The sequence below is a fragment of the Chaetodon trifascialis genome, chromosome 9 (genome assembly GCF_039877785.1).
Source record: "Chaetodon trifascialis isolate fChaTrf1 chromosome 9, fChaTrf1.hap1, whole genome shotgun sequence".
Lineage (NCBI taxonomy): Eukaryota > Metazoa > Chordata > Actinopteri > Chaetodontiformes > Chaetodontidae > Chaetodon > Chaetodon trifascialis.
The window spans coordinates 26,944,479-26,956,331 of NC_092064.1; the positions used below are offsets into that span (position 1 = coordinate 26,944,479).

At 47.0% G+C, this 11,853-nt stretch overlaps 1 protein-coding gene across 1 annotated transcript; it reads left to right on the forward strand.

Moving 5' to 3' along the window:
• The first annotated feature begins 770 nt into the window (after window positions 1-770).
• tgfb1a (transforming growth factor, beta 1a) lies at window positions 771-10,184 on the forward strand. Its single transcript, XM_070971113.1, has 6 exons — window positions 771-2,377; window positions 6,336-6,611; window positions 6,738-6,972; window positions 7,485-7,635; window positions 8,675-8,785; window positions 8,893-10,184. The coding sequence occupies exons 1-6, from the start codon at window positions 2,047-2,049 to the stop codon at window positions 8,938-8,940; spliced, it is 1,152 nt and encodes a 383-aa protein (XP_070827214.1). The 5' UTR covers window positions 771-2,046; the 3' UTR covers window positions 8,941-10,184.
• The last annotated feature ends 1,669 nt before the right edge of the window (window positions 10,185-11,853 follow it).

An 11,853-nucleotide genomic window follows, 5' to 3' on the forward strand; every position in this document is an offset into this window, starting at 1 on the left:
TTCACCTTCACAGCCACCAGGTAATCGTGCGTGTCAGTTTGGCAAAGCACCGCTGCCATGCAAGGCCTGCTGGCATGTCAGTCATCACCGCCTCAGAAGCAAACAGGCCGGAGAGAGCGAGAGCCGCTGCCTCTAATGTCAGTTTTTCAGCGTGTTCAGCTCCTGGCTTCCTGATGTGGACACAGGGCAGGCAGCAGAGCTCTGTTAAACAGCAGATGTTTTACACTGCGGCCGTTACCCTCATTTCCTGGGCGGAGAGCTGCTCGCTCTATTAGACGAGGAACAGGAACCAGACAAAAAAAAGAAGAGTTAGAGGGGGAGAGAGAGAGAGAAAGAGACAGAGCGAGAGAAAAGTTAGCTGAGCTCAGAGCTCCGACAAATCACTTTGTCACCAGCAAGCTCTGACAAGCACCGGGAGGGAGAGCGCTCAGGGTGAAAGGGAGAGAGGCAGGGAGTTAAATAGAGGCGTGAATACGGAGCTGTGTCAGAGGAGACTCAAGAGGGAAGGTGTGAAGGAGCTGCAGAGGGCATAAACGAGGTGATACCGATGGATGGATAGAGGGAAGAGAGGACAGAGACGAGACTGCAAGCCCCCAAACAGCGTGAGCTAAGAGGGACTGTTAGTCCTGCCTGCTACTGCTGCTGAGTCTGGATGGTACACTGACTTTAAAGAGGTGTGTCAAACTTCACTTTTTGTTAGAGGAGGACAGTGCTTGACTGACAGTGTTTTCATATTCTGATTGCATCCATACCGGGGCTGTTTTCTGATTGTCATGCTATTGTGTTTGAGAATGAAGACACAGTTACACAGTCAGCCGCTCTGTGTGTGAAGTAGGCATGAGTCGGAGGTGTTGAAAGCAATCTCTGGTGAATTGCAGCTGTACACAGATCACATGCTGTTATTGCTAAAAAGAGGTAGTCAGAGCAGGGAGCAATACAAGTCTATCAGATGTTTCTCTGTAGGGCATTTCTTCATGGCTGGTCCACATTGGTTTGTGACTGGAGTGGAATAAGTCAGTGAAAGTGAGATTTTCAGATACTACGCTATTCTTTCCCCTTCCACGCCGTGGATATTTGATTCGCTCTGGGCTTACTCAGAGCCCCTGAGAGTTTTATCTGGGCTGTAAAGGAAGCAGGAGGTCATCTGATCAAACTTCAAAAACAGAGAAATAGGAGGGCCATTTTTCCATTTCAATGCTACTTTCTCTTCCTTACAGACCTTTAGAGAGGGCCCGTTTGACAGAAAATACATGTACACCAGTCCTGAATGATCTGTGAAGAGACCTTATCGTACAAAGAGGACAGGAAGCGGTGTCAGCTGAACAGCTAAGTGAGTCGGGCTCTCTTCATTCTGCTGAGTGTTACACGGCTCCCTTCACATTTGCTCGGCTGGTCTCTGGGGACATGTAACAGGAGACTGCCTGGTGAGCAATGCAGCACTGAGCTGACACGTGGAGGTGTATACAGTGTCCCTGTAAGACACGATTCAATTCAATACTGCAGTTGGACGCTTGAAATCATATCAGTAACAAGTCGACCGGTGAGTACAGAACCGTCTCTGTTGAGTATTGGTGGATCATTTTGGCCTGATGGGTGCTGTGGAGGTCTTCTGAGCCTTGGGGGCGCTGTCTGTGTGCACGTTTGGCTGGGCTCTGTTAGCATTTGACAGCTCCTCTGTGGACTCACTTCAGCGTCTGAGACGTCATTGTGTTACCTGTGTGGCTGAGTCAGAGGCTGGCTCATCACTTGATGTCTGTCTGCCCACTTGGATTCCCTCCACCTGCTTCTATGCAAAGAAGACACAAGTGTTAGGTGGTTTTCAGCAGCAGCAGCGGTGGCACCAGTAGCGCTGAACTTTCAGGACTCTCCACACTGCTTTAATTGTTCAGCCGTGTGTAAACACCTTGCGTCACTCACACCTCTCCACGGAGTGATTCACTGTTCCCTAAGCATCCCCGGTCAGAGGCAGGCAGCGAAAGAAAAGGTGAGCGAGGATTTTCTAAGAACCAAAGGGCACGAGTGGCCGTAAACAGTCAGGTTGGCACCATGAAGCTGGCGTTCCTGATGTTCATGGTTGTGTACACGGTGGGGAAAGTAAGCGGCATGTCCACATGCAAGACGCTGGACCTGGAGTTGGTGAAGAAGAAGCGCATTGAAGCCATTCGGAGCCAGATCCTCAGTAAGCTGCGTTTACCAAAAGAGCCTGTCCCAGATCAGGCTGGAGACGACGAGGAGATCCCTGCCACCCTGCTGTCCCTCTACAACAGCACCAAGGAGATGCTGAAGGAGCAGCAGGCTGAGGTCCAGACAGACATCTCCACCGAGCAGGAGGAGGAGGAGTACTTCGCTAAGGTGCTTCACAAGTTCAACATGACCAGTGAGTACCAGACATCTGCGATTTCTGCTCGTATATTCACGCAAAGATCCACCGTTTGTTCCCAGTTTAAAATGTTCAGATCTTACATTAACAGTTAATTTGAGGGAAATCAACAGGTGGTACGAGGCCTGCTGCATGTAAATGTACCAAAGGTTTAAGGAATTTTGCTGTTCCAATATTTCGCAATGTCATTCTGTTGTCTCGCCACAGTTCAGCACAAATAAGCCTTAAAGCCCTCGCTGGCATAGGCAAATTTAGTGGCTACAGCCCAGATTACCCAGAATTTGCCCGATGGCTGTGTCAATTCCAATCTCGTCCATAAATTCTCCCAACATGTGTACCTCTTCTGATCTCCATCCAACATCTCCAGGCAGCTCGAGGAGTTCAGAGATCACAGGCGTTACACGTTAGCAGAGCTGTGTTTTGCATCTGCTCTGATGCTCTGTGTTGCTTTCGTGGTATCCATGGCATTTTTACTACTTTATTAACGCTGTTTGTTTGGCCAGCCCACATATGCTGTTTGTTCAGCCAAATGGTTTTTGGCTGTAATTGTGCAACGTCTCCCGCTATTATGATAAACGTTTCTTTTTTTTTTAGTTTTGTTTCTTCGCTCCATTGTTCTCTACATGCCTATACTCCTCACCCTATCAGGCAGGCATCCACACTATCCCTCTTTTATCCACCACTTCAAAAGAAAGACTTGAGTGGATGGACCGTGCTCAGGAGTGCGCAGACCAAAGAGAGAACAAAGGAACTCTCAGAATGAAGGGCATGATTTTGTTCTGGTTAGATGAAAACCAAAACTGGGAGAAAATGGAAAAATTAGATGACAGGCGACATGAAATGCACTCCTTCACCCTCACCCTGTCTCATTCTCTCTCTCATTTTCTCCCTCTCTCGCTGTCCCTCAGGGACTGGGGGTTTCCTGTAACTTGAGCAATGGGTTCTCCCTTGTTTATCCTGTCACTTGTTCTCTATCATATCTCTTTCTCTTTCGCCCTGACTGTTTTCCGTTGCAGGTCCACGTCTCTCTGCCATGGTAACCCGTCTCTCTCGCCGTCGGCCTCGCTCTCTTTCGCTCCGGCTCCTCTCTCTGCTGAGTTTCCTGAGCTTATTATCATTGTGTTTGCAGCATATTTGTGACAGGGCAGCTTGGCAGGAAGGAAGGCAGGCTGATGGCCACTGAGATCTTGAGTGACTCAGGTCCGGTACAAGCGGTGCCCATGGGGAGCATGTGTTTCCTACCTCTGTGGAATGCCAGAGAACACCCATCCACCGTCTTAACCCTCAGCACAGCTCCTCAACACACTAAACCTCCACACACTGGAGGAGGGTGGAAGCCAACTGCATGAGTGTGTGCGTGTGTAGGCCTAGCAAGAAATGTTTTGCAATTATTAGAAAAAAGCACACACACACACACATACACAAGGGGTGTGGAGGACAATCCAGCGTCTGCTGTTGTGTGAGAAGTGAAAGACTGTGTTTGAACAAAGCAATTAAAGTAGAATCCAACTCGAGAACAAGCCTTTTTTTATATTCATTAACAATCCCATTCGTCACTTCAATTTGTGGTTCTTTTACTGGACGACTCACACTTTCCTGATGCCCCACAACGGCCTGCGGGGATGCATATTTGTGCGCAGAGCATTTTAGACCTTAATAGTTTTAGTCTTCATTATGGTAATTGTGTGGCGGATTAGGCGAAATTCCTTCATCCCGTTAGCAGTCACATCCGTCCTTAAAGCCCACACAAACAAACAAAAACGGTATTGGTCCAAATTCAGCTCGTTTACAGAGGGAACTCTTCTCTCCTTTGGAAAGCAGCCATTTTCAATGAAATGAGTTCACTGCTCGGGAGTAATTATTATATTTAAGAGTAAATGAAGCTGTTGCCACCCTACGACGGAGAAGAGTAGCAACAGGGGTCGGACAGTATGTGTGAAACAGGGTGAGGTGGGGAAACGAGACATTGACGAGTGGGCTGTGGGAGGGTGGAGCTGATCTCTGAAGGAGGCAGGTATTTAGGCTGTTGCTGGAATCTGGTTCCTCCCACTGGTAATTACAGAGCTGTCTCCCTACCTGTCACAACAGCTGTCCCCGGCTTACCTGCGGATAGGCCCTGATTCAACACACAAATCCCCCCCCACACCCATGTTAGTGCGCAGGCTAGGGCGCTATCTTTACCCCTATCTGGAAGAGCGAGGCCTTTCCTCGGCTGAGAAGGAGAGATTTTACACTTTGTGCCCTCAGAGTGCTGTTTTTTGACCACATGAGCGGCTCAGTGATGGGCCTCCAGAGACGATCCACGCTGTGTTGATGGGAAAGTAGAAGTGAGGATTAAGCTTCACCATAATTACGGTGCTGCAGCCAATATGCTTCTTAGCGGAAGTGACATAATTTCCTGTTTCGTAAACACTCCTCTAACCCTTAACACATTTACATGTATCTCAGTTTACTCAAACTAGCTGGAGACGACGACTTTCCGTGCTTGGTGTTGCTTGGGTACATCGCTGCCAGTTCACCGCCGTCCACATACTGAACGCTGTTGTGAAGCTCTGTGTTTCCATTCATGCACTTACAACCAAACATTTGACTGTGCTCTGGGTGGGACCAGTAAAATGTCATCTCATTTCCCTTTACACTCCGCACCAGTTCTTTTTCAGTTTCAGTTTGGCTTCAGCGCAACGGGTGAAACACTACCTACACACCAGCACAGATGGTGACACTCGTAAATGATCCTCCAGCAGCCGTGACATGGAGGTCCTGGTACAGCCTGGATTGAGCAAGCAGCTCAAGTATGCGAGGCTGGGTTGTAGCTGCTGTCAAAGAGTAATTCCTGGATTTGAGAGCAGAGAATCCTGGCTTTGGCAGGCTGAGGCAGAGAAGAAGGTTTGGGCCTGGGCCAGACCGGGGCTCCATTGATACACATCTCCAATTTCTCTGCACCCCTACTCACACCGTTCCACCCCTCACAACTGTGGCTTACATCCATGAGTGCATTCTTCACTTCGCTGTTTTCTTTGCATGTACCCTGTTGCTCCTCTCACTCTCTGTTTCGACTTCGCTCTCAATCATCCGCTTCCCCGCTCTTATCTTTGCACAGTTCTGTCCGACTTAATCCTCCGTAATGTAACGCTGCTAGATTTATGGCGTTAAAGCCTTCAGTAGCTCGGTTCTGCTTTCTCTCAGGCTCTGCAGGGGGAATGTTCCTGCTGTCGTGATATGGGCAGGGATACTGTCAAAAACAAAACGCTCTCTATGGTCAGCTTTACAGCAGCTGGAATAGATGAAAGTTTGGCTGCAATTAAGATTATTGAGTAACACTGAATTTGGCTATTCCTTTATATTGTGTGCGTGCAGTAAAACATGGAAATACATCAACAACGAACACATTATGAAGTGTGCAAATATAATAAGTAAATACTGAACAATGATGAAAGTCCCTACCTAAATTAAACTTGTAAATTAAAGGAGCTGATTGGCTGAACCTCATGCACACTAACCGTTCCTTCCCTCCGCTCATTTGTATGTGTGCATACGAGGAATTTGACTCTGGTTCAAAGGTTGTACTCATTGTGCTTGCATATAAAAAAGAGAGACAGCTCAACAAAAGCAAAAAAAGACAAGAAACAAGAGACTGAACAGTAAGTGAAGTAGTGCGAAAATATAAAATGAACAATATATACAAAGAAAAATGAGCCAATTTGTGTTGACAGTGGAGAAGGAAATTTAAATAATGACAATAATCCCCTATTAGTAGTCCTTTCTTTATGGACGAGGCTGGTTTGAGACACTAAATTATATGACATGCCAGCAGGACATCCATTTTCCATTTGTCTCTCCAACACCCCTTCACATGGCGCATTGCGCCATCCAAAAATCGAAATGTTTCTTGCCTGGATCCAAAAAAGTTTTATGGGATCTCCTAATAAGTAATTGCCTGTTTTTAATGACGCAGGGAAAAATAACACAGATGACTCCAAAAGCATCTCGATGTTCTTCAACATCTCGGAGATACGGGAGAGCGTGGGGGATTACCGCCTGCTGACGAGCGCCGAGCTGCGGATGCTCATCAAGCAAACCACGATACTCTCTGAGCAGCGGGTGGAGCTGTACCAGATTCTGGGGACCTCGGCCCGCTACCTTGCGTCCCGCTTCATCACTAACCAGTGGAAAGACAAATGGCTGTCCTTCGATGTCACTGAGGCCCTTCAGAACTGGCTCAAAGGGGCCGGTGAGGCAGAACAAGCTTTATTTTTATATGTGGTGCTACGATAACCTCTGTTCATTTCCACATGATGTTTATCACAGATAGAGTAACCAACCAGTTTAAACCTGTTGTAAATTTCTGTTCTGGCAGATGATGAGCAGAGTTTCCAGCTTCGGCTGTTCTGTGAATGCAGCAAGACTAATGGCGATGCCAGCTTCAGCTTTTCCATCTCTGGGATCACGAGTGGAAGGGGAGACACAGGAATTTTACAAATGATGACGCAGCAACCGCCGTACATCCTGACCATGTCCATCCCTCAAAACGTCAGCAGCCACCTCACCTCACGCAAGAAACGCTCCACGGACACAAAGGACACCTGCACAGCGTAAGCAATCCCACCCGTATCACACAGTTCTCTTATTTCTTATTTCTTTGCCCCTTTTTGAAGCTGCATCTGAACCCACTGGCAGTTTCACTGACAGGAAAAAAACAACATTATTACTCCTGTTTCCCCTTAAGTCTGTGTAAACGGACTGGAGGAGCAGGGGTTCAAACCACCAACCCGCTCCAGCCTCTGAGCCACAGCCGTGCTGGAGCACTGGCTGAAGAGACAGTTTGCATTTTGCGCTTGATTTGTCACTTTCATGTGTCTTTGGGTAGAGAAGTGACTGCAGTATATCAGACACCAGACTTTCATTTAGGTAAATATAATAAATCTCAGGGGTCTTGTTTAGGATGGGAAAGATTTCTCACATGCAGCTGCAATCTACACACCGATGGGACGTGTGCGGTCTTACATTAAAACTACCGATGAGATGTACCTTCTACAGCAACTGCACGCCGTCTCATTGTGCACCTCCCTTCACAAAAGGCGTTTCCCTGTTTTCTCTCATGCAGCCAGACAGAGACCTGCTGCGTGAGGAGCTTGTACATCGATTTCAGGAAAGATCTGGGTTGGAAGTGGATACATAAGCCAACCGGCTACCACGCAAACTACTGCATGGGGTCCTGCACCTACATCTGGAATGCTGAAAACAAATATTCTCAGGTATAGTGCTACGCCTTGCTGTGCTGTGCAGTCCACATAAGGCTGAATGAGGTACAGCCAACTTGATTTTCTCGCCTTCTGCTTACTGAAGAGCTGTTTTGATTCACAGTGTGTGTTGTATGAGAGTCAGAGCTTGTTAAGAGGGTTTGAATTAGCACTGGACGTGATAATCCATTAACTGGTCAGCAGAAAATCAACAACTCTGATAGCTGATTAATAATTCAAGCCATTCATTAAAGGACCGGGGTGTAGGATTAATTGTATTTAGTGGTGAGGTTGCAGATTGCCACCAAATGAATACCCGTCGCCTCAGCGTAGGAGAACCTAGAGTGGCTGCAAATGCGAGAAGAGCCCGTGTTTGGTTTGTCCACCAAATACCTGCAAGACTAATGACTTTACCATGAGCCTCAGCTGTGTGTTCAGTGAACATCAGCAAATATTAGTATGTCACACAATGATGGTGAGCGTGGTAAACATTAAACCAGGTAAAGGTCAGCATGTTAGCATTGACGTAGCATTTAGCCCGGTGCCTAAGAAAAGATCATGAAAGAAAGAAAGAAATCCCTTTATTGGTCACAATTTAACACAACATGCGAAGTTGGGGAAACTGCACACGCCATGCATATGTAAAATTTTTTCTCCGCCTTTGACCCATCCTGGTCAGTCCTTCCTCCGCGGCAGACCAGGAGCGGTGGGCTGCCAGCTGACTGGCACCCGGGGACCAGTTCCTTTTGTCGTCACCATTGGTCAGGTGGTGATCTTCTTGCATGTTTTTAGTGGGGTATTTTATGGAGGATCCCCCAGGTGAACACGGGGAGAACATGCAAACTCCACACAGAAAGAAAGCTGTTCAGTTATTAGCAAAATTTGCAGAAATATGTATTTGTTGAGGGTCTTTATTCTTCTGATACAACATTTTGCAGCTAATACCTGGATTTTAACAGAAGAACTCCTGTAAATCCATCGTCTTCATGTCTGTCATGTAGTTCTGAGCTGAGTTCTCTGTCTTCATGTCTTTCCCTCGTGTCATGATGAACAGATTTTGGCCTTGTATAAGCATCACAACCCAGGCGCCTCTGCTCAGCCCTGCTGTGTTCCCCAGGCGCTGGAGCCTCTGCCAATCCTCTACTACGTGGGCAGGCAACACAAGGTATCTACACCGCAGCCGAGCAAACCTTAGTCCGAGGTGAGATGTTTACAGAGCTTTTTACGTGAAAGCGGATGATTTATCACATTACTGCCGATTTTCACTTTCAGGTGGAGCAGCTCTCCAATATGATCGTGAAGTCCTGCAAGTGCAGCTAAAAGCACAGCGCGGCACGCTGCTCTGCCTCGCCTCAGACGTCTCCAGAGGAGGAAGAAGCCGTGTTTGAGACCGCAGGAAGGAGCATGTGACAGAGATGAAGAGGATGAAAACAATGCGGACAAAATATTCAAAGCCATCCTTTGCGTTCCACCTTTACTCGTGCGAGCTCTGTCATCAAACCACGGACTTCTTTTTACTGATATTACGGATCTTATTTTCTATGTGTATATACTTTTTCCTTGTGGTAGTACAAACGTCTGTCTTGAAATGAATTAATTTATTTGTTGGAGGGACAGATCTGTAAAGAAGTGATATACATGTATAAAAGTGTGGAAACGGATGAAAAGGATTTATGAGAATCAAAAAAGGTGGATAAAGGATGCCAAAGGACATTAAGACCAAAATGACCTCCATGGAAGAACACTTTGCCATATCATCTTCCTGAAGAGGTCATAGTTAAAGGTGCTAAATCCCAGGTATGAAAAACAGTGGTTGTTGGGGTTTTCCTGGATGATAATGCCACAGGTGTTTTTGGAGAGAGTTACACCATAAAGGACAGCAGACAACCACAGGGACAGTCCAACCTGGGGAAACTCCCTGTGACGGAGAGACTTGTCAGCCAGCTGAGCAGCGTTTCACAGGAACCGTCCGTCGCTCGCTTTGTTTGCTCTTCAGCCAACGTGATTTATACGACGCTTTTCTTGTCACTGTGTTTGTGTTCATAATTGAACGTCAGCTCGTCCTCGCGAAGCCTGCCGTGCCGTCAGAGCCGTGAGTAATATCAGTGGTTGTGATGAGAGTGATGACACCGTGTTTTCCTCCCTCTCAGGGTTTGTTGTCTTTAGATGGTGAGGGTCAGGGGATGTGGTTGTGGTGTTGGTTTTAGGAAAAGCGTTCAGACTCAATACACACATTTGCTGTTTTTTTTTTAACCACCATAGTAAATTAGGGGCAATTTATTGCCTTTTATTTCAGGGCAAGTTTTTACTTTCATCTGAAGTGTGATGCTTTTTGCACATCTCAAGAATTAATTCAGCTTCTAGATTTGTTTTAGGAATAAAACCAACATTTTTTTTTTTTTTTTTACCATACAGTTTTCCGTATTTTTAAAGTGCACTTATAAATTGAAATTTGCATTTGTAAATATAAAAAAAAACTGAATAAAAAAAATTATGTTAAATTATCACATCAGAGTGGAATATTTCCGTGAGCAAATAAAACCACAATGCAATGTTTCCACTTGTTGGCTGTGTTGTGTAGGTGTGTGTGTGTCTTTCACTTGTCAGTGCATGCATGTGTGTGTGTGTGTGTGTGTGTGTGTGTGTTTTACTCATAGCAGTGGGGAGAGAGCATGACGTTGATGTTCACATGAAAATATGAATGAAAGGGTTTTTCTTGTTGGTGTTGCACATGTTTTGCTCTGTGACATGTAGGGTTTGGCTGGCTTCGGTACAAAACCTTTGCAGTGAGCTGGGTTGGAAACTGAGAGCGCCCCCACCCGTACACCACTCCTTCACCTCCTACACTTTTTCAGCATGCAGCTATTCTTCTGCTTAAACCTCTCCCGTGATCCTCGGCTGATGGGGGTATACCCCCCTCGGCATGCACAGAGCACACACCGCGCTTCTTTCAGCACATTTTTAGAAACCAGGTTGACTGTCCAACGTCAGGAGAGAGATCTAGCACTGGAAAAGCATGGTGGCTGCCAGGTGCGTGTGGTCTACTTCTGGGCAGGCGGTGGATGCCTGTTTACTCAGGACGCCTGTGGACTGAGTGAAGAAGAGCAACACGCTCTGCTGGGCTTCACCGATGGCTAAGCCAACGCTAGAATTCCCGGACGCGCAGCCCGTTGTTGGCACTGCCTTTACCTGCAGGGATGCACGCCATACCAACATTTTTTACTATCTCCCAGCACCTCGTCCATCCCCACCCCCACCCTGCCAGCCCCACCCCTCTCCCTCAGTACTCAAGGGATTACTGGCAGCCCACGAGGCTGAATTGGAAGTGAGGAGAGCAGGTCCAGACCCGTTGGTAAGTCCCAGACTTAAGGGCAGTGACTACATGGAAAATTAAACACACATACTGTACACATGCACATGAAAACACTGAACCCACTGACACACAGCCGTGGCTCAAGCACATCAACGTCAAACGCCTTACATAAGATGTGTGCGAGCGAGCGGCATCGGGGATGCTTGCGCTGCGAACAAGGTGACAGTGATCTGTGCTGTCTTGTTCCAAAGCTGGTCACGTTACCCAGGGTTCCTCTGGAAAGCGCAGGAATTTTCCTCCCGTGAGCCAACACAGAGAGCGCTTGTTTGGAAAGCGCTCTCCGAAGGCAGATAAACAAAGTGAAATGAAACATGATCAGCATAATTGAATCCATTTTTATCTCACCTCGCAAAATGCTTCAGACAGATCCGCTGCCAGGTCTTGATTTTTAATGGTGCCGAGGCACAATGTGTACTGTTTCATCTTGGCAGGGTGAGTGTAACTGGAATGCTAAAAGGTTTTTTTTTTTTTTTCCAAGAAAACAGGATCATTACTAAACCCGAACATGCAAGACACAGGTTTTGTTGGAGGAGACAAGATCATTAAACTCAGTTTCAAAAAATGCCTGCACTTCCACCTGTTTTACTTTCCCTGCAATGACCAAACAAAGGGCACGAATGTCGAGAGGCCCATAAATCTATCACAGTGTTAATGGAACAGTCCCAGAGGGAAGTCAAACTCCAGTGGGCTTGTCCCTCTAACCGATGTTCATTTCTCAGCAGCTGCTTCCTCTCGAGCCCTCGGGCTTTTTATGGGACTGAGACAAACTGCTGACACCTCCTGCAACAGACTGAAGCACATCCCAGGGAACGCTCCGTGGAGAGAGAGGAAAGGCGGCACTTGAACGCACCGCGCCGCGT